We start from the raw sequence: 25,853 nt of genomic DNA, 5'->3' as shown, positions 1-25,853 counted from the left end.
CCCAACAGTGAGAGGCCCACGTACCAAAAAAAAAAAAAAAAAGATGGACAAAACAATACTCCAATAAAATTTTCTTTAATTTTTAAAAATTTAAATGAAATTTATTTTAAATAATATATATTACAGATAAATATATTCACAAAAAAGGAATCTGAAGCGGAGTATCATTATCTGTTCCCCCAAATTCAACACCTGAAAGTTTCCAGCCGCCACCCCAGGACTCTCGCGGGCTCTTATTTAAGAGGACTTCACATCCTGGGATGCAGTGTACCTCTACACGTCCTCATCTTTCTTTCCGGGGGTCCGGCTCTACCTGGATGGAGAATGGGGGATCCATGCTGGGAGACAAGCTGGACAAGGCCCTGCCCAGCCAAGGGGTGGCCTTTAGGCTTTCTGGCTGAAGCAGATACACCAAGAGTGGACGTGGAGGACACTAGGCCCTTTCCACCTGGCCCCAGGTGCTCTGCAGTTTAAGGAAGACACTTTCTCTACCTTGTCAGTGCAGCTTTATCTAGCCTGTAGTCAGTGGATGACAGTATTCTTCCTAGATTCCTGCCACCACTGGGCTTTTTTTCTTGGCTGTGTGGGTTCAGCTTCTCAACTCTTACTGTAGGGTGCCGACCTGACCTCCACTTACCTGGTGTCATCCTCAGCTCAGGACCATTAACTCAGGCCAGGGTGGCAGAGCAGGTGTGGCTGACCTGGGCCTCACAGAAGAGAGCGTCAGCCTGGCCCACCGTCTGCCCACCGTCCTGCTCCATCCTCTGTGACTCTTCCTGCTGCTGCTCTGACCGGTCCAGGAACCTCTTGGATTTTTCTCCTCTAATCTCCTGCTAAACAATTAAACTGGGCCACAGATTGGCTCTAGATAACTGTGTGGCCCAACCAAGCTGCACCCTCAGGACCTCACCGGGCCCCACCCCTGCTGGTTTCCCAGAGCCACCAACCCCGTCTGGTCCGACGGAGCTTGGACACTGGGTGCTAGTGGCCACAGGTCCACACTCATCCAGCGATACAGTCTCCAAGCTCTGGGCTCTACATCAGAAAAGCTCCGGGTTCAGGGTCAGAGCTGGGGAACCAACCTGGGGTCCAGGACCTCTGTGCACCCTCTTCCCGCTATACTGAGTTACGTGAGGTGGTGCGGGCAGTTGTGGGCCTGCTCCCTCCTGCGATTCTGAACCTGTATGGTTCGCAGCCCTTTAGCAATGAAAGAAAGTCATGGTGCTACCTGACTTTGGGTCACTGTTTTCTGCATCTGAGAGTCTGTCTGTGTGTGTGCGTGTGTGTGCGTGTGTGTGTGTGTGTGTGGTATGTGCGCGCGCGCGTGCCCTTGAATTTAAAGCCTGATGCAGAAACAAGGCATCCGATATTTTCTTGTTTCCGATTCAGGGGTTTGAAAGGCAAGATTAAGAAGGAAAACTCCAAGAGGGAGCTGCTTTCGGACACGGCCCACCTGAGCAGCACCCACTGCGCCCGCTGCCTGCAGCCCTACCGGCTCCTCGAGACCCCCAGGAGGCAATGCCTGGACTGCGGCCTCTTCACCTGCGAAGGCTGCGGCCACAACCCGGAGGAGCAGGGCTGGCTCTGCGACCCCTGCCACCTGGCCAGGTGAGCCGGGACCTGGAGATCAAGTGGCCCTGCCGGCGGGGGGCCCGGCCTGCCCCTTCCAGGACACGGGGGTGTGTGCCGCCCCGCCCGGGCCTGAGCTCTGTGTCTCTGCAGGCTGGTGAAGAGGGGCTCCCTGGAGTGGTACTACAGGCATGTGAGAGCCCGCTTCCAGCACTCCGGGGGGGCCCAGGTAGCGCGGTCCCTCTGCGGGAGGCTGCAGGGAGCAGGTAAGGAGTGAGCCTCTTCCCCAGGCATCCAGTACGGGGCCCAGACTCTGTCTTTTCAGCAAACATTCCCCGTGAGTCCGATGAGATCATCAAGACATAAGAGATGGGCTGTAGCTCAATCATTTGTTTTAATATTTTGAATCCAAGTATTTATTCCATGAAGAACTTGAGGTCCAGATGGTGTTCTTACACTAAACCTGTGCTCACCTGTGTTGTCCACCTGGAAGCCATTGGGGTAGAGGGATATGTCGGGGGACGGACGTGAGATTGCCCGAGCTTAGAAGCGTCTCCTGAACTTGAACGGAGAGAACTGAGCGGTGTTTGTGGGACGCTCTTGCCTTGTCCCTGTCACCTGAGTCCCAGGCTCTGCCAACACCTGGCCAGGCCTTCGGGCTGTGACGGCCTGTCAGGCCAGTATCTGGGGGCTCGGTGTCTTGACCGTCTCCATCTGGGGCACCGAGGAGAATGCCCCGGGGTCTGGAGCTCCTGCACGTCCCGAGTGGAGGCGGTGCTTCTGGGATTGGGGGTGTCCTCACTGGGCGCCAGCCTGGGCGTCTCCCCCAGGCCTTCTGGAGAGGCGCCTTACTTGTGTCTCGGGCCCTGTAAAGCCCTACGTTGATAGGCAGATGCAGGAGGTAGGCATAGCCACCCTCAGGGCATTGGCACACTCACTGGGCCTGGCACAGGTGTTTCTGAGCAATCTTAGCACACTGTTGAATTTAGGACAGACCACCGAGAGGCCTCCTCACCTGTGATGGCTTTTGGCGCCTGGAGCAACAGACCACAGGGGTAGGGGGCTTCCTTGGGCCGGGGGTGCAGGGGGCATGTGATAAATCATCGAAACCAGGACATTTGTAAAAGTGGCTCTCCTGATAACCGTGCTGAGACAGCTGGCGTCACTAGGAGTGTCCTGGTGACACGGTGGGGCGGGGGGCACCGTCACCCTATGCTTCGGGAGTTTTCCCCACCTCCTCACCAGGATCCTCACCAGGAGCGTGGCCGATATTTCTGTCTCGGTTGGAGCCTATCAGTAAATCCCACAGCCGCATGCACCCGCGACCCCGTGTCTGCTCGGCCGGCCGGGAGGCAGCTGAGGGATCTTCCTGCAGCAGGAGTGTGGTTTCACCGCCGCCGCAGGGCTCAGGTGTGGGAACCACAGGTAGCACAGGAAAAGCCACACCGAAGTGTCTGAGAATCTCAACGCCGGAGGCCCCGTTCACGGTGGGAGACCACAGGCCACATCACAACGCTGAGGACCTGGTCCTGGCCCCGGGAGGTTCTGATTTCTAGGGACTGGGGTGGGCTCAGGAATCTGCGTTAGGTAAAAGGTCACGGGGATTCTGGCGCCCAGCCAGGGTGCAGAGCTGGGAGCCAGTGCCACCCAGAAGCGGCCAGTTTCAGAACTGTCACCACCGAGGGCCAGGAGGTGGCACTGGGGGGCAACAAAAAATCTGATTGCAGCCGCTGCTGCGGACCCAGTGAGGCAGGTCTCGGGTGGGGTGATGGTCCAGGGGCTGCATTCTCCCTGCTGGTACCTGTGAATGCAGCACACCAAGAAAGGGCACACGGAAAGAACACAAAATCGGGAAAGTTGTACCTTTAAAACCAAGTAGTCAAACGTAAAAGAGAAGAAGAAGTGATTCAAGTTAACGTTTCAAAAGCTGGTCCAGGCAGGGCCTAACGCAGGGGTGTAGCTGGTGAGGGCCGCTGGGGTCTTTGCTGAGCGCTTTTCTTCGGCTATAGGTTTACCTGACCAAGTGCTGAGCTCACCTGACGTCAACAGTAAGTCTTTTGTGCTCACAAGAATGCCGGGGTGCCCCTGGCCCCCGAGGAAGGTGGATGATCCATGGGGCTTCCAGACTAAAAGCCCAGAATGCACTCCATCACTCTTGTGTAGTGACCTGAGGGAACAGAACACCGGCCAGGCCAGTGTGACTGGGGGGAAAGAGGGAAGAGTGAGGCTGTGCTGGGGGTCGGGGGACAGACCTGGAGGCTCAGGTGAAAAAGGCGTCCTTGGGGGGGCAGAGAAGGGAGGGGAGGGAGGCCCGGGGCTGAGGAGCAAGTGAAATGAGACTGAAAGTGAAGAGGTTAGTTTGGGAAAAGGTGACTTAGCTCCAGGCCTGCTTCACCCACACGCTGCTTAGGAAGCGGTCAGTGAAGGTGACCATCGGTGAAGTTGATGCAGAGTATTCGTCTTCTGCTGTGATTCAGACCAGCTCTAACTGATGCTCAGATAGGTCTTTGGGAGGCCAGTCGAGGGCCTTGCCTGGTCGCTTCACAGCAGGTGGAGGGGTGGGTGGGCGGATGGACGGATGGTCTTGTCCTGGTGGAGTCATGCAGGCGTCCATTGCAGGTGCGCCTGAGCCAGGCCCCGGAGGGAGAAGTGGAGACAGCGAGCACACGGATGAGGACAGAGAACAGGACACAAGGGCCCAGGCCCAGCCCGTTGGAAGCAAAGTAAGTCTTCCCCCAGCCCCGCCCTCCTTGATGCTGGAGGCTCGGATTCTGATTTCCTGAGAATCTCAGGCTCTCCATCACTCCGCGGGGCAGGAGCACGAAGAGCCGCCTGCCTCCACCATGCCGCGCAGCCTCTGAGATCACTGAGCACCAAGCAGCAGTGTGCTCTCGGCACAGGTCTCTCCATAGGAAACCCCAGAGAAAGCTGCAGGGGAGCAGGGCCTGCAGAGAGGCCTTCCTGGACCTCCAGCCCTGCCTGGACATCCGGCCAGCACCCTCCGGCACGTGGTCGTGAGGGCACTAGTGTCCCCCGGAAGCAGCCTTTGCACCTTTCAGGGAAGCAAACCCCCTCTGGCTTTCCTCTGTGAACTTCCTTGCTTTTGTTTATAGCCAGCCGTGAGCCTTGTTTTTTATTGGTGTCTGCTTCTGCTTTCACTTATTTTTTAACTTATTTTTGGTGATAAAGACAAGCAAAGTAATCCCCGGGGTTTCTGGACAGGTTGACAGAAGGGCAGCAGGAGGGAGGGGAGGGGCGGGGCGGGCGGTGATGTTGGCTGGAGCCCCTTGAAGAGTGACAGCGTCTCTGAGAACCACGCTGGCTGGTCTGCGCGGCTGGTCCCCGGGGACTGTAGGCATCTTTTTATGAGAAAATTTTATATGTCTCGTTGACTAAGCTCAGTGAATACTCTCCAGTGTTGAATATTCCCTGCACAGTACGTTTAAAGGATGGAAACCATTATGAGGGAAGGATTCGGAATAAACTCTGCTCTTGCATCTAAAGATGATGGAGCTCTCTGGAGCCCCCCTTCCCCCTCTGCTTCCCCGTGCTGGGCACCCCTCATTTGCTAAAGTGTGAGGGGTGAGAAGCACCCATCGGCCCAGAGAAGCCTGCCTGCCCCCCAGGGCGGCACTGCTGGGCTGTGTCCTCAGCACCTCTGAGCAGCCGTGTACCCGTCAGGGGCTGAGCGAATGATTCCTTCTGCTCTTCTAAGAGGCGCTAGGGATGCAGAGCCTGTGATGGGTGGGGAGCTCTGGGTGGCCCCCGGCGCCACCGCAGATGGTGGCTGTGCCCTCGGAGATGCCCTCCCCGCTGCCCGAGGTGAGGGCGTGTGGCCCTCACAGTCAGGCTGACCCTCTGTCTCCTCTTTCCTGCACCCCTTCCTGCTCAGAAAAAGCGCGTCCTCCCCGTTCACGGCTTGGACTTCGAGGCAGACTCTGACGACTCCACTCCGTCCTGCGGGCACCCCTCAAGCCTGTCCTTGGTCTCTGTGGCCGCGGACAACCCGCAGGTCAGTGGGCTCTCTTTTCTGCCCCCGGCCATCCCAGGATAACCTGGGCGACAGGTTTTCAGGCCCCGGGTGGGGGGACAGCATTCTGGGAAACAGTCTGATGGCCATGGGGGCATCACAGGCAGGGGGACAGCTGGGGTGGGGGGCACAGAAACGTCACACCCTCTGGTCCCTGGAGAGACGGGGTCGGCTTCTCGGAGAAGTGGGGCGCGGGGCAAATGAGTCAGGGCCCTGGGGCGTTCGGGGCGGGTGCCTGTCCCCGGGTGAAGGCAGAACCCCCGAGACTCAAGAGCGAGGGTAGAGGAGCCGCATCGCCCTGGAGTCGGACAGGGCCCGGCATGTGCCTGCACCCACTGCGGCTCATTACTGGGGTCCTCTGCTTCATTGCCCAAACTAGGATAGTCTTGTGGGTGGAACAGGCTGCTGTTAATACTTACACCAGGACACACGGCATCCACGGGGGCCGCCCAGGAGAACCGGCCATGTAGTCACTGCTCCTTAGCTGTGTGCCCTTGGCCTGGGGACCCTGCATGAGGCTCCATCTTCTTGCCTCACCTGGACAAGGGGTGATCCTCTCAGCCTCACGGGATCCCTTTCCAAAGGCACTAGAGGCTGAGCCCGGCACACACAGGACCATCGCACACAGCACGGGCAGCTGGGGCACGAGCCCCAGAGCAACGACCCCCTCAGCTGGAGCCCTGACATCTCAGTGCCCGGGCTCAAATGGCACCAGCCCAGAGCTGGGGCTAGGCTCGGGCTTCCGGGGCTGATCTGCAGACGCCTGCGGGCGGGGGCACAACAGAGCAGGTAGCTGGGAGCCAGCACCCAAAAGGTCTTTGGGCCACGGGTCCTGCTCCAGCGGCAAGTCCGGAGCCCTTTGAAATGAAAGGGAATTGAGTCTCAGGGGGCAGAGAGGATGGGTGTCCAGTGTTCGGTTGGTCAGATGATGCCTGGAAACCCTCAAGACTTGGACTGGAGAGACCCACTTTCCAAGGAGCTGCCCTTTCCTAGTAAAACCCGCCAACAGGCCCCATGTGCTCAGGCCCTCACAGATGAGCCCTGCACAGAGGAGACCACCTCCCAGGAGCCCGTGGTCCTGGATGAGGCTGATGCCAGGGCCTCTGGGCGCCACCCCTGTCCAGAAGGGCAGATGGCCAGCCTCTCGCCTGCCGGACCGGACGCCCTTGCTGAGCTCTGCCTGCCGGGAGAGTCTTGCATGACAGCCCCGGGGACCACTGCAACACCTGGTAGGTGCCCTTGACAAGCGTCTTCCGCGCGGGCTCTGTGTGGAGGAGATCTGTGCCAGCCCCCTGACTGGTTTACCGTGCGCAGCCCCTTCTTCACTGTGATTGCTCAGCATGTGCAGACCTGGCACACGCCATCAACCCCTGCTCCCCTGGGCTGGGCACTTCCCTGGTAACACTCAGAAGTACCAACATTGACGCCTGCCCTGGCCACACAGCTCATTGCCGCCTCGGATGGGGGGACATCGAGCAGGACTGGGGTAGGGACGTGCAGGTGTCCCTGAGATGATAGGATCACTGGTCACCCGGCCCGACCACCTTAACCACAGGACAGGGCAGCTCCAAACCTGGGGCACCACCTCCCTTCCAGCTATGACTCGGGAGGTCCCTAAGTGCTGAGACCCTAGTTTAAATCCTCAGTTTAATTTTGTTGTCAGACGGTCGGCTTCATAATGAAATCCCGAATCACTGTCTGTTCCTGTGCCCTGGGGGAGTATGCACTGGGGTCTGGGGTTCAGGTACCCTAGTGATGAAGGAGCAGATGAGACCACAGAAGCAGCACGGGCTGCTTCCAACCGACCTGCTCCCACGTGGCTGCAGCGTGGGACCAGCTGCCGGGGGAAGGTGGTTAAGGTGCCGTCTGCCAGGAAGTGGGCCGGCTTTCCATTTTCCCTTTTCATTAGATTATAGGGATCCTGGAGGCGTCTGGGGGCAGTGGGAGGGGAGTTTTACTTCCCCATAAACAATGAATAAATGAATCTACATCGACCAAGTCACAGGATGAAGACTCGGACACACGCATTTCCTCCCAGGATCCCTAATCAACCCCGGCACGTGGATGGGGTGGCAGCGGGGAGAGGGAGAAGCTGAGACAGACAGTATCGAGCTGGGAAACGCGCCTGGGAGACAGGCAGCTCTGAGTTTCAAGCCCAGCTCCTTCGACCAACTCGCCACCCGATTTCATTGATTCTAAGACACATTTGTCACCTCGTCTCAAATTGGGAGCGTCTTACAGCGAGTGTGGTAGAAGAGAGTCTTCTGGAGACAGACTGTCAGTGTTGTCTCTCATTAGTGCATCAGACAAGCTACAAGGTCTGCGGTCATTGACAAGGTCGCCAGGTCATTAGCGCACATCTCCCAGGCTGAAACCACAGTGTCCACGGGGCCGGAGTCTCAGCTGGAGCTCAGGGCCTTGCCCCCAGGTCGTTCAGGGTGCTGGCAGGGCCATGTGGCCGGCTGCACGTCAAGCACAGAAACAGCTTGTGCAGCTGATTCCTGGGACCCTGGCTCTGTGGGGCGCCCCACAGGAGGGTCAAGCCCTCCCCGTCCCGGCACGGCTGGATGTGGTGCCCTCCAGGCCAACCTGGAGCTCTGGGGGTACTTTCTGGTGAGAACATGGGGCTCTTCCACCAACGGAGCCCAGGAATAAGCGTCTCAGGCCACACCATAGGTGACCTGTGCCCACGAGAGTCTGCGAATCACTAGTCTGGCAGGAAAAGCAGTCCCCAGTGACCAATGTGGAAAGGCTTCCCAAAGTCACCTCCACTCATGGAGACTTCCCGGGACGCGTGTCTGCCACACCCGAGGCGCGTGGAACTCCGTGTGATGTAATTATATTACATTTGCTTTGCCCACCTGGAGCCCCCCGGTGAGTGCCGGCTGGGGCAGGGGCTTCTGCTCCTGAAATTCCGTGTGTGGGACCATGGACTCTGTTCCATTCTTACTTTGATTTAGGGATCTCAGCCCCATAATATCAATGGAATAGAATCGTGTCTCCGTTTTCTTCGATTTCTGATTTCTCTTCATTGGAGAAAATGCCCATTGGCTTTCGGCTTTTCACTCCAAATAATCCAAACCCACTCTTCCTCCGAAGGAGCAAATGTCCTCTGGAATGAGCGGCTCCCATCCCACTATCTGGCCGACGTGGACACCTCAGATGAAGAAAGCATCTGGGCTCAGCGGGTGACCTCTCACCATCCCAGACGGAGAAGCCAGACCTTGTCTGAGAAGCAGGTAAGGTGGCCAGAAAGAACGCATTCTAGTTGCTTCTTTGGGTGGTGCCTTATTACCTTAACATCAGTTCATTGCTGAGAAATGAAAAGTACTTCAAAACTATAAAACTGCACAAGCCTGCCCAACAGAGATGTGCGATGTCAAAAGCCCTGGGACGAGGGGTGTGGTCCAGCGCTGCAGCCACGGGCTACAGACTGCTCTCCAGGGCCTTGGGGATAACAAGTAGGGCTGTCAGCGGGCCGGGCCTTTGCTGAGCCCTCTGCTTCCATCCGCACCCGCTTCCCCCTCTGATCTGCCCAGGGCTCACCCTTCCCGGGCTCGGACGTTGGGGGGGGCCCTTCCTCAGTCTAAGCTGACCTAGAACAGGCTAGGGGCCCCTCCAGCCTCAGTCCCTTCACAGCTGTGCTCCGGAAGTGAATGATCTGCGAAGAGGAGCGCCTGACTTGCAGAAGGTGCCTTTTTTTTTTGCTACGCGGGCCTCTCACTGCTGTGGCCTCTCCCGTTGCGGAGCACAGGCTCCGGACGCGCAGGCTCAGCGGCCATGGCTCACGGGCCCAGCCGCTCCGCGGCATGTGGGATCTTCCCGGACCGGGGCATGAACCCGTGTCCCCTGCATCAGCAGGCGGGCTCTCAACCACTGCGCCACCAGGGAAGGCCAAGAAGGTGCCTTTCTTCGCATGGCTTTCTGGTGAATCAGTGTCAGGTGTTTTGTTATTTGTTTTGGGAGGTTTTTTTGTTGTTCTAAAATTGATCTAAAATGTCAACAGGGCAGAAGCATGGAGCTTTTAAACTCTGCGTCTCCCTCTGCAGAGTCAGTGCCCGCAGGCCCAGCTGGCTCTCTTTCCTATAATATCACCTGGCAGCATCACCCGACCCCGGGGCTGGACGTACCTCCTGCTCCGACCTCCGTCTCTGAGAGAAGCCACTGACCCTTTGCCCTGAGCACAGCAGGGCACGAAAGGCCCTCAGGAGGCCTGCAGTGAAGACCCCGCTCTCTGTCATTCAACCCAGGGGCTCACTCTTCTTTTATGGAACAACAGGGGAAATGCTGATGCAAGGAAGTGTCCTTTGATTCAGACCAGGGAGTGACTGGCTTGGCCCCTGGGAAGGCTGTGGGATGATGGTGGAGGGCCAGTGCGGCCAGGACGGAGACCTCCCCAGGGCAGAGACAGAGACCTCCCCAGGGCAGAGACAGAGACCTCCCTGGGTGGCAGAACCACCACTGGCAGAGAGGTTCCCAGCGTCCAGGCCAGAAGACAATGGGATAAAGACTAGAATTAAATTGTCTATTTTCAGCAAGTTTTTAATTTAGCAGCTTTAGTGACGTTCAGTAAAACACATATCCCGGTATTTAGTCCTACTGACACCAGTCATCCTTTATGCCTCCTTGAAAATTACTCTCTGTTTCATGCTTGTATCTCGTCTCTGGAATTCTTCTTCATTTCTTTCTCTTGACTTTATTTACTTTCACTGACTTCACCTGCATCTTTATGAAAAGGGAATCAGGCAGTGTAAAGAGCGGCCTCCAGAGGGCAGTAGCGTCCCTGTTCATCAGGGCAGACCCAGGGCCGACTCTTACAGGACTCACAGACATGCCGTGGGGATCCGGGAGTTCTTGAGAATAATGTACTATTGGGGTCAGTCTGAATGGTCCTCCCCTGACCTGTTGCCTGTCTTCGCATCTGTACTCGTGGTCAGGACTTTCTGGGTGAGGGATAGTCAGCAAAGACTTTCTATAAATAATCACTCATGCTGAGAGAGAGGCCAAAGAGAGCACAGCATGTGGTACCAGGATGGATGCTTCCAAGGGGCTGAGATCAAGGAGGTGCAGGAAACGGAGCCCTGGCACGCACCCTGCCCCAAGTGGTGGGTAGTGAGCCCCTGGTGCCCCAAGAGCGCAGGCTAAAGACACTGACTCAGTTTCCCCACGAAAGCCTCACCAGTGCCAAACTACAGTCGCTCATTTTCCTCCTCTGTCTGTACTGCATTCCTAAATTGTAAATCTGTGTTTTGCTGCAAACGAGTTGGAAACACCGGAAGTTCATTCCAAGTTGCCGTCCGTGTGTCCAGATAGCATGTAATTTACCTGGACGGAGTTCACACGGGACAGAGCGGCTCCCACTTTGGGCCGAAGGGAGAGGCACAAGCAGCTTTGGGCCCCTGAGCACCTGAGAGACAGGTGTTCCCTGGGGGGCGTCTACAGGGGGCCAACGGCTCTTGATCCCAGATGGAAAACCAGGACGCGTCCAGGCTGTCCTGGCGGCACGCGGACAGGCTCTCTTGCTCAGAGAAAACCACCAGCCCGCAGCTCACCTCCCGTTCCGAGGGCTGTGGTCTCTCCACGGCTCTGTGCTGCCCCCAGCTCGTGTCCCTCCTCCGTCAGGACGAGGACTTTCCGAGTTCTCGTCGTGGGATGCTTTCCTTTCTCTTTCGCTCTGGAGGTGATACTTCACTGTGCCGGTGCCGGTGCTGGACCCTGGTTGGGTCAGCTCTTATTCTCCTGCCGTGGGTTCATGCCCACCACGCTCCCCGGGGACACACGACTGTCTGCTGAGCACCCCCCTCCCAGGTATTGATCGCTACCTCTCAGGTGCCATGAGTGTGCCCACAGCTGGTCTCAGTTACCAGCAGCCACTCGAGGCTGGGGCCACTCCCGCCGAAACCCTCGTGTTGAAGCTTCTCAGCTTGTGTTCTTCTCTGGGCAGATTTGCCCACTCAGAGCCCTCAGTGCTGTGAAGATCAAACTAATTACCTGCGGAACAATGCAAAAGCGTCTTACCAGCCTGCTGGAGCCATCTCCCTCCTTTAAAACAAGGTGGACCACAGAGGAGATAATGGCAGGCCAGATGCATCTGCTGGGCTTGGAAGAAAACAGTAGAATTGATTTTCTCATTTCCCGGCCTGGGAGTTAATAGACTCCGGTGACTCAAGAGCTGGTGACTCAAGGTCTGAGCCAGTCGCACTTTCAGGTCATCACCTGGCAGGCCTCCTGGCCCACGGTGACCCGGGGCTCTTGACTTTTAGTTTGAGCAGCCTGGCATAATCAATTCACACCTTCCTGTGCGCCTCAGGTTCAGCAGTGACAATGGCTGCGCCACGGCAGTGACGCTGAATGTGTCACCTGTCCTGCTTTATTCATCCTCCCAACGCCCCCCGCCCCCGCTTCTGGTACCGCTCCCAGCTTCTGCTTGGCGTTCCAGGACCCCGGCTGTCAGAAAATGGGCCTCACAGTTACCTTCCCAGGGCACATGACGAATGGTGGCCTGACCTTTCCTTCCACTGCTTGGGAATTTGGTGCTCCCGAGGTGGTAGGTGCCAGCATCCTGCTGGCCGGAGTGGCTCTGTCCTCCAGCCACTGAACCCCTCCCTCTGCTGCATATCTCTGAGCGGAACAAGTACATGTCAGCCGCCTGCTGACCGCCTGCTGACCCGCTGAAGCCCCTTTGTTAAGGGAGGTTGAGGCACCAACACGGGCTTTGCAAGGAAGACTCTCGATTGGGAGCTTATGCATGGGGCTCAGAGCTGAACGGGTTTCCACTGTACAGCTGAGGGTGGGGGCGTCTGCCCCGTCCAGGCCCCTGCCGTCCCCCGTGCTCGGAGCCTGGGCATCTGTGGGCCCAGCCAAAGGTGCAGAACTCAGAGGGACGCAGGTGTGCAGCCTTTGGTGCGGATGTAACGAGAGAGGGGCCGGGAAGTCAGAGCAGCGAAGACCCGGGGACCTCACTTGGTCTTGCAGTATCCGGGGGTCCAGGCCGTCGGAGCGGGCAGGGGTCTCCTGCCCACCCTGTATGTGAGGGTGTACCCAGCGCATTGGGGACACCTTCTGGGGAGTGAATGGAACAGAACCCTTGGTCTAATACGATTGCATGTGCACATGTGCGTCTGAGAGACAGACAGACAAGCCGGGTAGCTGTGGGCATAGGGGCGGCGATGCTCAGGCCCTGCCCCGAGTCTGCCTGCGCCACGGCCCCGGTTCAGCACCCAGCCCCCTCCCTGCAGCGCCCGCGGGCTCTGGAGATCAGCTCCGGCGGCAGCTGGGGTGGGCAGTGGGAGCCACGCAACCCCAGGGCCACAGCCACCTTCACCCACGGAGGTGCCCTCTGACACCCTCTGTGGGCCGGCAGGGCCAGGCTGGCCCAGAGACAGAGTTTCAGTCCCCGTGTTTTAGCTGAGGAAACAGGCCCAGGCTCTCAGGAGAGGAACTCCAGAGCCCGTGGCCGGCAGGGAGCACAGTCAGAAGTGCCCCCGCGCAGGTCTGGGAGAGGCCCTCTGCCCCTCAGGGTGCTTTCAGGACAGGCCCTCTCACCTGAGTCTGTGGCAGGTGTCCCCCACGCAGGCCCGGTAGCCCGCAGGACCCCAGGGCTCACCCCCAGCTGCCCAGACCCCGGGCTGCCTCCACCCCATCCTGGAGGCTGACCCAGATCCCCCTCTGGGCCTCGCTCTCCCCCACCAGCATCACCAGGGCAACCCGTGCCCCTCTTTGCCAGGGGCCGAAGGGTTCCCAGGACATAGGGCTTTCGGGGTTCAAACTTGGATGCCTTGGTCACCCCAGCTGTATCCTGTCGTGCTGGCCAGCTGCCATCACGTGTATATGTGTTTGCGTGCATACATGCATACATGTGTGTTGGACATGCGTGCGTGTGTGTGTGTCTGTATGTGTGGGGGTTTTATTTACCAAGTAGAAACAGCGCCCCCTTCTGACAGCAGTTCATAAATCTCCACCCCACACCCTCATCAGCTCCTGCCTGGGGTGGCCGGCCTCAGGTTCCCATTTCTCAAGGGGATTCTGAAGTTTCTCAACCTCATTTACTCTGAAAGATTTATTCCCATCAGACCCAATAGAATCTACCCTCCGAACGTCACAGGGGTTCTCTTCACCCGTTGTGGCCTCTGAGGAGATTTGCTTTTTGAGCATCTTCAGGAAATTGGGAGCCTGTAGAAAGGCGTCCCAGTAGACGTGCCGCTTCCCCGTCAGCTCACTCCAGCCCTTGGCACTCATCTGCGAGGCCGTTGGTTCCATTCACAGAGAAAATTGATAGCCAGCACTGCCCTCTGCTTGCCAGGAGCACCGGGGTCCGAGGGGCCGGAAGGCGGCCCGACGGGCACTGTGGGTGCGAGTAACGTCGTGGTGCGGAAGCCCCCCTCCCAGCAGCAGCGTCAGCGGGTGACTCACTCCCCGAAGGAAGGGACAGGGAGGGAGATCTCAGAGTCCCGGAAGGCGGTCCTGGGGGGACCCTCACCTCACACTCTGACGTCTGCTTTGTGGGCCGAAGGAGAGGCAGCCAGTGAGTTAATGAGCGACCGGCCTCCCTGCTCACGTCCCCCCAACCCCCGACCCCCAGGGAGCCCTCTGCCTGGCAAACTGAGAACAGGCTGTGGAAACGGGAAGCCAGTTAAGAGGCTGGTGGATCGTCCAGGCAGGACAAGGTGGCGGCTGAACCAGGCAGGGCAGCAGAGGTGAGGGGAGGTGGACCCTGGGTACCTGTTGAAGGCAGAGCCAGCGGGGATGGATTCAGGACGAGAGAAAGAGAGGGGTCAGATGACGCCAGGAGTTTTGGCCTGAGCAAGCTCTGCGGGATGGAATTGCCCTGAACATTTTTTTTTGGCTGCGCTGGGTCTTCGTTGCTGCGCGCGGGCTTTCGCTAGTTGCGGCGAGTGGGGGCTACTCTTCGTTGCAGTGTGCCGTCTTCTCATCGCTGTGGCTTCTCTTGTTGGGAGCACGGGCTCTAGGCACACGGGCTTCAGTAGCTGTGGTGCACAGGTTCTAGAGCGCAGGCTCAGTAGTTGTGGCGCACGGGCTCAGTGGCTCCACGGTATGTGGGATCTTCCCGGACCAGGGATCAAACCCGTGTCCCCTGCATTGGCAGGTGGATTCTTAACCACTTTGCTACCAGGGAAGTCCCTGCCCTTAACTTTTAAATCTCATTACCCCCTCACAAGTCATTTTGGCTGTAAAGGGCTGTTGGGATAATTTGGCCACTTTTGTGTTTTTTTCACATGACTCTGGTCACTTCTTAAAACCGACACACTAAATCCCTTCACATGAAGCTCGTGTCCACAGGCAGACGAAACACATAGCTACTCAGTGAACCACTGGCCGGAATGCAGGGAAGGGTAGCAGCCAGAGATTACTGCAGTCTAGGCCCTGGTGTGATGCTTACTGAGTGAGGCCAGGCAAAGGAGGGGCTCTGAGCATCCTTTCCCCACCTGTAGAATTAGAGTAAAAGCTGGAATCAATGAGGGACTCCCACCCCCTTCTAGAGACTTAGAAAATTATGACCAAAGAATACAACCCTGGGGCTTCCCTGGTGGTGCAGTGGTTGAGAGTCCACCTGCCGATGCAGGGCACACGGGTTCGTGCCCTGGTCCGGGAGGATCCCACATGCCGCGGAGCAGCTGGGCCCGTGAGCCATGGCCGCTGAGCCTGTGCGTCCGGAGCCTGTGCTCCGCAACGGGAGAGACCACAGCAGTGAGAAGCCCGCATAATGAAAAAAAAAGAATACAACCCTGAAAAATAATTTCAAGAAACAGAGGCCTAGCTAAACTCTGGAGAAGAGATTTCCAGAAATGAGCAGTGTTTAGCTCTGAGTTTCTCACCAGCCAAGGCAGATAAATAGATATTCTGGGTTGTATGAATCTCATCCAAGTCCACCCTGGGTGGCAAACTTCCCTGGCTCTAGATTCAGGAAGGGGTGAGTGGTAAAGGGTGCTACTCACTGTGTCATGGAAAACATCACTGAGAGGTTCACACAACTTTGCAGTTTTCCAAGAGTCACAGATACACTGTAGACACTTCTCAGTCAGCTCCAGACCAGCGTCTGGGAGTATGATTCCTTTGCAAAGCCGACGGGAGGCTCGTGGGTGAGACTGTGGACACAAAGCCTGGTACACAGAGACATAGCATGGACAGTGGACATGAATGCTGTAGCGTTTATGCAAGTTCAGGACCCACCCCCGAGCCCGCGGGAGATGCTGAGGCCACACGGCCATCGTGTACTTCAGTCTTATCACGGGGGGACCGAGAAAAACCCCGAGAACAGACTTGTCAGCACCCCGTAGCCTCAACTGGCAGATGCAGCAGTCCGGGTTGAGGTCTTGGTTTGGCGCCATAAGGATGCTTAAACCCTAGGAAGTGGCTTGGGGACCCAGTTTGGGAACAGAGAGAAGAAAAATGGTGCGTCTCAGGTGGCCTGGGTGCTGTTAGGATCGCCAGGAACACCCCACCCTTCGGGGCCTGGTTCTGGAGGACAGGCGGCGCGGGCCCCTTGGCCGAGCTCGTGTGGGGCGTAGATGAGACCGCAGCTCCGGCCAAGCCCCCAGGGTGCTGGGGGCAGGTGCTTTCCAGAGCCCTGCTTCTGCTTTCAGCGCTTCCACGTGACCGACCGGCTGAGATCAGCCACTCGTCCGTCTCAGCGTCCAGTTGGCAGCAAGCCCACAGGTGCCGACATGGAAGAGGCGGCCCTAAAGAGAAGACTGGAGGCCTTGATCAGCCGCACCGGTGACCAGCGGGCCTCATCTGAGGAGGAGGGCAAGGACGGAGGGGCGGAGCAGGACAGCAGCGCCCCCATCGAGGACCCCCCCGGGGCCGCCCCGGAGGTGAGGCTGCCTGAGCGACCTCAGCAGCACACACTCGGAGGCGGGGCCGGGGATCGACAGCTTGTGCCTAAGCCAGCGGCCTGGCCCCAGCTGCACACGGCGCCCCACCGCGGGCTGCCCGGCTGTCCAGGCAGCTCCTGGCGTAGCGAAAGGGGCACCTTCAGGATGGGACGTGCGTTGGGGCGAGCCCTGCGGTCTCCCCTGCTGGTGGTCACGTGCGGCGCTTCCCTCTTCTAGGTGTGCACGGCTGCAGGCCAAACGCCCAGCCGGGAGAAGGGGGCCCGGGGCCCCCAGGACCCCATGCAGCCCAGCAGGACCACAGACGAGGAGCTGTCGCAGCTGGAGGACAGAGTGGCCGCCACAGCCTCTCAGGTGCAGCGGACAGAGAGCGAGGTAGCTCCGGCGGCCCCGGGAGCAGGCAGCTCCCCCAGATAGATAGTGGGGGCCCTGGAGGCCTGGCAAGGGTGGTCAGCCCCCCGAAGGGCTCACACGTAGGGAGCCCACGTTGTCGGCTCCAGGACAGGCTCCTGGGGCTTTCCGTGGAATCACTCTCCACGCCACGCCCTGCACCCCACCCCTGCCCATTTCCCTTTTAGGTTGGCAAGAGACAGGTGGCGTTTTCAGCCACGGAAGGAAGATGCTGACACTTAGCCCTCCCTGCCCCATGAGGAGGGCTTCTCCAGAAGCAGACTTAGATCTTAGGACAGCCCCGGGGCTCAGGACCAGACTCTGACCGAGGATCATCCTGTAAACTTGGGTCCCGGGCTTGAGTTAGGGTAGGAGGTGTGTTAGTGGTGTGCAAAGGTCAAAGGACAGAGCCAGGGTCTCCCAGAGACAGTCAAGGTGATTGGGCTGTGCTCTGCCCTCCCCCTGCTGACCCCAGAGGAGAGGAGGTCTGCCCGTCCGAGTGCAGGGGACCCAGCACCCACTGTCCATTCATTCCAGCTTCTTTTCTCTTCAGCAAGTGCCCTTCCGTCCCCGAGGAAGAAGGGGCACATCCCCAGGCCGTGCACCTTAGGGGGCGCAAGTGAGCCTGAGAACTTTGCATTCATTTATTCCTTCCTATGGAGCCAACAGTTCTCAGTCGGGATCCCAAGTACGGCGGGCATTGTGTAGACACAAAAGATGCAGCTATGAGCACCTCAGACCAAGCCCCTGCGTTCTGGAGCTTGTGCTTCTAGTGGGAGGAGACAGAGAACAAGTCGACGGGACTGAGGAGAGGGTAGCCCCAGGGAGCGCTCGGATGGGGCTGCCTCGAAGGGTGGTTGGGAAGGGATAATACAAGAAGGCAGCCCGGGCGAAGGCCCCGAGGCGGTGTCGAATTTGGCGTGTTCGGGGATCCGCGGTGGAGCCCTGCGCCAGAGCCCAGGGAATGAGAAGGGGAGTGTCTGGGAGGAGAGCAGATTCCAGAGAGCCCCAAGGACCGTGAGAAGGGTTTGGGGCTGTGGGAGGGATCTGGACGGACCTGAAGGGGGCCCGGTTCCTGTTCCCAGAAGCTTCTGCCTTCAGCTCTCCCCCCGTCACTACCCCTCCCTCAATCCCTCATGGATGAGCCCCTCCCCCACTTGGGGGTGACCCTCGCGACGACCATGGAAGACGGATGGAAATGGGGCACCCAGGAAGTGGCCCTGGGCGGGTCACCCATCTTAGGGGAAGCATGATGAAACCGGTGAATCGGGGGCAGCAGCTCCTGTCCTGTGACGTTGAAAGGACATCCAAGTGACATCTGTCTGCCTGTCTGTCTGTGGTTCCCTCAGGTTTCAGATATCGAGTACAGGATTGCAGCCTTGCAGGCTGCAGGGCTCACTGTGAGGACCTCGGCAAAGCCCCGGAAGAAATCCAGCCTCCCGGTGAGTGGAGGGGCCGCAGGGCCCTGGGGGTCGTGCCTGGAGCCCTGGCCAGGAGCACAGGGCAGCCCAGGGCCTGGCAGCAAGAGCCCCCGGGGCAGCCGCCACCCTCCTCCTTAATCTGCCAGCCTCGTGTTCCTGCAATCAGTGACCTGTGGGCTGCGCTGGGATTCCTTTTCGTTTGCTAGTGTTGTTTCTAACGGAAAAGAGTGCTATATGGGGGGACCGTCAGCTCCTGCATGAGAATTGGAAACACAGCCACGTGGTACGCGCGCGCACACACACACACACACACACACACACTTTAAAGTCCAAAGGAAGCAAGCTGGACAGCACCTCGTGTTGGTGGCCTTCATAAAAGCGCTGTTGCAAGGCGGGTGTGACAGTAGCAGGATGGGGACCTGCCCACGACAGAGACCTGAGACCAACATCCTTCCCCCCGATTCAAGTAGGGAGTCTCCAGACAGATCACAGTATGAGGAAATCTGGCAGAAGGATGATAAATGCTCTTAGGGGAGTCCCAGATGCGGCTGCCGGGATGCCCAATCAAATCTGAATTTCAGATTCACAGCAAGTCATCTTCTAGTATAAGTATACCCCGTGCAATATCTGGGACATACTTATACTAAAAAAATTTAATCATTGTTTACCTGAAGTTCAAAGCCAACTGGGCGTTCTGTACTTTAATTTGCTAAACCCAGCAGCCCTGGGCGCAGAGCCCTGGAGTGGTGTGCGCTCTGTGGGTATTGCCGTGCCGTCCCGGCCTTCCAGACCGAGGAGTAAAGAGAACACCATCCGTGTGTCCTGCCCGCCCGCCCTGTGGCAGGAGGTCAGACGAGCAGTCATAAGCACAGGCTCCTTCCCTGTTCTCCAGATATTTCTTCCCCAGCTTGTTGGGAAGTTGGGCCAGAGTCCTAAGGATCCGAGTGCAGACCCTTCGGGTGAGGTCAAGGTATGTGTTACTACATCCAAGCTCGAGAGGCTGGAAGCGGGTAAACGGTTGGCCCGACTTTTCCAGAAGCGTGACAAGTACGGAGGGGGCGGGGGGTGGGGGGGGGGTGGAGCTGAAACACTGGGACTTTAGAAACCTGGCAAGTCTCACAGGCTGGTCTCCCCATAGGGTGTCTGTCGGGGAAAATCCAGGAAAGCCCAGCCAGGGGAGTGGGAGGGTGGGACAGAGGGCAGAGGGGAAGGAGACGGGCAGACCCCAGGCAGGGGAACTGGCTGAGAGGAACACAGAGCCCTGGAGACAGTGCACATCACAGGGGCCGGGTGCTGGGCATGTACTGCCCCCCACGCCCCCCTGTCCTGGGTGACGAACATTCACAGACACAGCAGGCTCCAGGGCCCGGGGACGGGCCTCCCCTGGGAGCCACGGGTCCCGGCCATGGGAGCGAAGCACGGGAGCCGGTGTGCGCGAAACGGCACAAGGATGGACGCGGGGTATGGGCGGGACGCACAGAGCAGGCCGTCTGCTCTGGGTCCTGCCTGCTGCCTGATACGCCCCTTGTGAGCTGTAATGAGCCCCTAGTCATTTGTGCTTCTCGTGACAACAGCAGTGGGTAGCTCTTCATAGTTAAAAACGGTATTTTTTTTCCATCTGTCCATTTGATGTTCAAAAAACCTGGTAAGCAGGTGTGGATATCGCCCCTGTTGCACCAATGTGGAGCCTGAGGGTTGGGGAGGTAGACATACTGGATTGAGACCACACAGACCAACGACAGGCGGTCTTAGTCCGGCCTCCCAGCCCCACCCTGACCCTCTTCTCGGGGCTGTGGTCTTCCCTGACCTGTCCCGGGAAGCCCAGCCTGAACGTGTCTGCAGCCAGCCTCCTGGTACAGCCCACAAAACCAGCCAAGCTGAATCGCAGGGAGTCAGGCGTTGGCAGGACTTCCAGGGAGTCAGGCCGTTTTGCTCTCAGCTTCCCCCCTGAAGAGGCAAAACAGCAAATGAATTAGCCCAGAGCAGAGAGATGAGCAACAGGAAAGGGGCAGGGAAAGAAAGGTGGGGGGCCCAGCCGCCATGGGGCGCTGAGAATGTATTAGGTACAGTTAATCTTCCAATATCCTGTACAGAGGCTGCTGGCCCACTTTCCAGATGAGGAGACAGTTCGGAGAGAAGATGTAAATCGTCCTTGTCACGGTGGTGAGGGGTAGCGATAGGATTTGAACCCGTCTGTGGGGCTGGAACTTGGGCTTTTCCGCTGTACCCACCCAAGGCTGCAGTTCTCCAAAAGCTAAGCAGCTCTTTCATATTCCGGCATTTGTCGCGTATTGTATTGATAGCATGCATTTTAATATTGTTAAAAGTTCACATTTTGCCCAGGAACAGAAGAGAGTTGCCCTGATTCATCCGAATCTGCAGGAATGATGAGAAATCCAAACCTAGCTCCCCGGTGTTCCTAACAATTACAGCAAGGTACTGACGCCCAGAGACGGCTTCTTTCTTCCAGGTGGTGGCTGCACCCTATCTTGTGAGGAGAAAGCTCAGTGATTACCCCAGAAGTCAAGGTAAGAGTCACCTGCTTCCCTCGTCCCCCAGGCCTGGGAGGCGAGCTCAGGGGCATGAAAATGGCCAGTCGGGGCCCCATATTTCTACGTAACCCATGGGACCCGGCATGTCATGCCACTGATGCCCGAAGGACACTCCAGTGCCCTCGGGCCACCCTCAGGGACCGTTGCAGTGACGTGGTGTCTGGATACCTGGAATTTGCTGCCTGAAGCACATAAGGGTGTTGATGGTGGTGGCAGCGGTGATTTCCTTGTCCTGCGATGTAAATCGTCCTAATAATGGTGCAAAGCTCCCCACCTTCTAGAGCACAGCACGTCATTAGCCCGCCTTGATGTCTTGGCGGTGACGAGGACATCAGCTTCGTCCTGGATGGCGCATTTGCTTTTATGCTCCTTTTAAAATTTCTTAGGAAGCAAAGACACTTGTTTGGGGTAAGTTTGTGATTAATAAGCACCCCCCTCCTGTTTTCCTCAAAGACAAAGATGATGACTCCTTCGATCGGAAATCCGTGTCCCGCGGATCCCTGACACAGAGAAACCCCAGTGGCAAGAAGGGAACCGCCAACCACAGCATTGCGGTAAGTTTTCGCTTTTCACTGAGGTGGCTTTAAAATTCTCTCAGATTGACATGTTGATATTAAGTTTTCAAAGTAAAGAATTGGGGTACACTAACAGGAATAGTAATATCAGCAAAAGGTCTGAAGGAAAATCAGAAACATTTCTTAAAGGTACACAGTGTACCAGTGATGGGGTCGCCCGGCCCTGGGGGGGCTCTGGGCTTGGGGACGGGGACAGTGCATGAGGCAGTGAGGACTCCCCACACAGCCCCACCTGCCCACCCAGCGCTGTAAAGGTCATTCAGCTGAACCACCTGTGCAGGTGCCGGGGTCAAGGCTGTCCCCCGACTTCCGTGGGAGAGGGCTCTCTGCAGAAAGAACATGAGGTGCCTCCCAAAGCCCAGGGGACATCAGGCTGGACCAGCGGGGTCATGGCCTTGATGCCTACAGAAGTGCACCTTGCAGACCCTTCTCTGGCACCACGGTCCTTGGTGTTTCCAGCCGCACGAGAGCCTGGTGAAAGCACCAGCTTTTCTGATGGGCGTGTCAGCTGCCTGGAGTGCCCACGGCACTTCACAGACACAGGGCTGCAACGGCGAGAGACAGCTGACCTCTAGGGACCCCAGAGTCATGCCCACGTCCCAGGGGTGGGCATGAGGTCTCAGTGGCCAACGTCAGGGTGCAAACACCCCAATCCCCACAGCTGTCCACACTGCGACCACCCAGCAGTCATTCTGACTTCATGCCGGTTACGAGAGTCTGAGTCGACGGCTTCGCTATCCAGGAAGACGGAGCGACCGCTCTGTTCTTTCCACAAACTCTGTTTTTAATCTGGATTTCAAAGTATCTCACAGTACTCATTGCTGATGACTGTGGGCGAGCCTTGTGTCGGCAGACGGGGAGATGGGGCACACGTGTCCGAGACAGCCAGCGTTAGGCCGCCCCAGACGACAGGAAAGGACAGAGGGCAGAGGCTCCCTGCCAGGCCCCACCTGAGCCCGGAAGAGGCTGCCTGGACCGTGGCCAGAGCGTGGCCATCCCCAGGGGCTGATGGCAGGCGATAAGAAATCACCAGCGGGGGCTTGAAAGTCTACGTGCTTTCAAATTAGAACGCACCTTCCGTGCTTCAGAGCTCTAGATTGTCACATACTTTCCGTCCTTACAGCCAGTGAGGGCCGGTGTCATTGACCCATAGCTGGGGAAACAGGCAGAAAGAGATCGAGTAAGAACAACCTGGCAGGGGGTTGACTGATGCCTCCTGACCAGCAAGCCCACGTGCACATCTGTGTGCTCTCCCGTGTGTGTGTGTCTGTGTATGTGCCGTGTGTGTCTTTATGTATGCACAGTCATATAGCTAAGTGCATGTCTACGTGTGCGCACACCTGTGTGTTTACACGTTCCTCTGTGCTCGCCCGTGTATTTCTGTGCCCACGCCTGCGTGAGTGTGTGTGTGCTCTCGCCCGTGTATCTGTGTGCGTACCCACCTGTGCGTGCTGACGTGTCCATGTGTGTTCACAGAAGCCCGTGATGACCCACCAGCCCTTAAACGGGAGGTTCGTCTGAACGGGACAGAGCAGGAGTGGCGCCGGTCCTTTCCCTCCACCTCGGCCTCCGTGTCCCTCCACCTGCCCCGCGTTTTCCAGTGCACGCAGCCCAGTGGAGGAACGAGAAGAAACCCCATCCATGAGCTGACAGCGGTTCTCAGCCCGTCAGCTCTTCACCCACGTTCTTTGATGACCTCCAAGGCCGCCCCTGCCCACCTGCTCTGATCCGTGAGAAACATCTAAGCTGCCGCGTCTTTCCTTTAGGGTTTAAGCTTTCTGAAGGACACAAAGAAGCTCTTGCTCAATGATCTTCTACCCCTTTCACTGATGGCTTTCTTATGCTGCTTTCATGACCAGAATGGAAAAGGGGTGACTCAGTGACCGCACCAGCCATCTGTACACTCCTGACTGTGTCTGTCGGAGCCAGGGCAGGTGTGTGGGTGCGACTGGACGTCAGGACAAGTCACTGAGCTCACGTCCATCTGAATAAGAGGGAGGGATAGAGCCCCGCATCTCCTCACACAAACACACCTAGTCTGCAAGTTCCCAGCCTGTGCTTCACAGGCTGGGAGAAGGGACACCGTGGTCGAGGACAGCATGCCAGCGGCAGCAAGTGAGCAGTTGCTCAAAGCCCGCGTGCAGGTGCAGACCGCCTGCCGGGAGGCACTGGCGGAGTCCGGACGGGCGGGGCCCAGCCTGGCACTGCCACTCGCTGTGGTGGAATCCAGGAGGCCACTTGCCGTCGGTCCACAGAGGATCTCCAAGTCCTGCTCAGCCTCGGACAGTCTGGGTGTCTGTGTAGCTCATCCAACTTGAAGGGGAGCCCGCTGGGACCCCCTCCACAGCTGCCTTGAGCACAGTAACCCTGTCTCCCCTCGCTGAGCATGGCTGTGTGCTTCAGAGGGACCGGTTTAACGAGTCCTCAGAACAGCGCATTTTGCAGAGGAGGGAACAGAGCCCCGAGTGTGAGGCAGCCTCCCCTGTGATCCTCTGATACGTTCCAGAGGGACTGGGTCAGCTTTAAGTTTGCTCTCTCAAGTGGTTTGGTGTCTGTGTTCTGTGGTAACTGAAAGAAGAGGTGAATAAATGATGCCCAAGAGCCTTTGATACGAAGGCTGACTGTGGACACAGCCCCACCCGTGGTTTACAGATTCTGCATCGCGAGCTCCATTCGCGTTTCCACTGAGCCTGTGGCATCACGGTCACCGCAGAGACCGCCTCATCGACGGGCGGGCCCGTGGCAGCTCCAGCGCGCTTTCCAGAATCAGCGTCTGAGTTGATCTGAATGACCAGCTTCAGGCTGTGCTGGGATTTGCAGAAAAGATGGCTCCGAAACGCCCTCTCAGAATGAAAGCTGCTTGAAATAGTCAGCTCCTAATCCAACGCCGAAAATGATTAAAGGATTCCAGTAAGCCAAAGAGGATCAATCCTTGTTTCCGTACACCCCTCCTTATTCACAGAGTAAACTAAAGTCAGTGTGAGTTCCTAGCGTCAAGGAAGAAGCAGTCCCGGCTGGCCTGCAGCACAGCCCTGGGTGTGATGCAACAGGCACGTGAGGCCTTGTGCCCCGGAACCTTAGTGGCCACTTAGCTCCGTTGCTAACTTGAGTTCAGAGAGCTTCCAACCTGGAAGCACGTTTGTCCCTCCTTCAGAAGGCCTCTCGCTGGGGTCTCCGATTAGGGTCAGGGCTACACTCACTCTTTCATTCTCTCGGCAGCACTGCAGAGGCCCCGGACGGTGTGCATGGCCCAGGGACCTGCACCCATCTTGTGGGCAGCGGCCGGGGTGCCGAGGATGTGAAATTCTCCCAGCTCCTGCGCTGGTTCCTCAGCCCCTCTCGGCCCCTTGATGTCGAATCTCCTTTCCATCCCCATCAGGTCCCACGGCTTTAGGCACCTGTGGCTGGATTGCAGTCCAGACCCCCCGAGGTCCCCACCACAGACCAGCTGCCTCTTCCTCTGGCATCTCAAAGTCCGCCCATCCTACTGAACTCCCATCTTACCCCCAAACCCCGCTGCATCCACTCAGGTCAACTCCGTGCTCCCACGGGCTCCGGCCAAGGCTTTACCCTCTCTTTAACCTCACATTCTGTCGGGAAAAGCTGGCGACTCTGACTTCGGCATATGCCCCAACCCTTCCGTCCCATCAGCGGCTGTGTCCCTTATTTGGGGTATATTTTTATGCCAAACGTCCGCTCGGTTATTTCCAGGATGTCAGGCCTGGCTTCACATGCCTCGTACCCCTGTCACCCCTGTCACCTCGTCGTGCTTATCTTACAACCCTGTGGTGTTGCATGGATGCTGTGCTTTTGTTGCCAGTGTTACAAGTGGTCCAGCGTGTTATTGCTCTCTTGAGACCATCGTTGTGACTTGAGGACTCATGTCCCCTGGGAGTACTGGCTGCTCTGTCAGCCGTGCCTGGGCAGCCCAGGGCATCAGGATGGCACCAGGAACCCCACTGCCGGCCCCCTTTGCCTTCTCCTTTGAGCCCCTGGGAACCTTGAGAGGAGACAGCTCCCCAGTCTGGGGCCCACAGTCCTGTGGGTTTGGAGCGACAATGTCCAGGCAGGGCAGCCCTTCTCTCTTCTCCGAAGCTCTTCCGCCCTTGCTCCCTCCCGAGGCCGCCGACTCCCGCGGTCCAGGCCGGGTCAGCGAGTCTGGCCGGGTCCATATGCTTCCTTGTGTCTGTGCTCCAAACGCGAATATTTCCTGTCTGGCTCTTTATGGAAAATCTGTGCTGACCCCTGGTCCAGGCTGCGGACCCCACAGGTGCAGGACTGCCTTGACCTTGGTCTCGAAGGGTTGGCAAGGATCGTCCCCAGGCAGTGCCGAGCAGCGTGGAAGGACCAGACGATGTTTGTCCCCTTTATCTTCACCCCAGTCTCCCTCCACCCCAGCTGCTGCCACCAGTGTCCCAAACCTTCCATCCCAAGCGGCTCTCGGCCTCCCCGAGGGCCCTTCT

The 25,853-nt window shown here is 57.9% G+C and overlaps 1 protein-coding gene across 9 annotated transcripts in view; it reads left to right on the top strand.

The window, feature by feature from the left end:
- Nucleotides 1–24,310, top strand: part of MLPH (melanophilin) — a 42,926-nt gene extending 18,616 nt beyond the window's left edge. The window contains exons 3-16 of one of the 9 annotated variants that reach the window (XM_032637204.1): nucleotides 1,390–1,608; nucleotides 1,723–1,835; nucleotides 3,579–3,617; nucleotides 4,189–4,292; nucleotides 5,462–5,581; nucleotides 6,624–6,828; nucleotides 8,699–8,838; nucleotides 16,204–16,434; nucleotides 16,672–16,827; nucleotides 18,192–18,284; nucleotides 19,156–19,233; nucleotides 20,734–20,791; nucleotides 21,269–21,369; nucleotides 22,867–24,310. In XM_032637204.1, coding sequence (XP_032493095.1) covers nucleotides 1,390–1,608; nucleotides 1,723–1,835; nucleotides 3,579–3,617; nucleotides 4,189–4,292; nucleotides 5,462–5,581; nucleotides 6,624–6,828; nucleotides 8,699–8,838; nucleotides 16,204–16,434; nucleotides 16,672–16,827; nucleotides 18,192–18,284; nucleotides 19,156–19,233; nucleotides 20,734–20,791; nucleotides 21,269–21,369; nucleotides 22,867–22,911 — 1,702 coding nt within the window. In that variant the 3' untranslated portion in view covers nucleotides 22,912–24,310. Of the gene's footprint in view, nucleotides 1–1,389; nucleotides 1,609–1,722; nucleotides 1,836–3,578; nucleotides 3,618–4,188; nucleotides 4,293–5,461; nucleotides 5,582–6,608; nucleotides 6,829–8,698; nucleotides 8,839–16,203; nucleotides 16,435–16,671; nucleotides 16,828–18,191; nucleotides 18,285–19,155; nucleotides 19,234–20,606; nucleotides 20,792–21,268; nucleotides 21,370–22,866 lie in introns of those variants that run through there. The other 8 variants (XM_032637205.1, XM_032637203.1, XR_004350688.1 and 5 more) reach the window with 8 other exon arrangements.
- Nucleotides 24,311–25,853: the final 1,543 nt, after the last annotated feature.

Source organism: Phocoena sinus, chromosome 7 (assembly GCF_008692025.1).
Source record: "Phocoena sinus isolate mPhoSin1 chromosome 7, mPhoSin1.pri, whole genome shotgun sequence".
NCBI classification, from domain to species: Eukaryota; Metazoa; Chordata; class Mammalia; order Artiodactyla; family Phocoenidae; genus Phocoena; species Phocoena sinus.
Note: the sequence above shows the minus strand (reverse complement) of the source record. Positions and strands in the feature narration are given on the sequence as shown.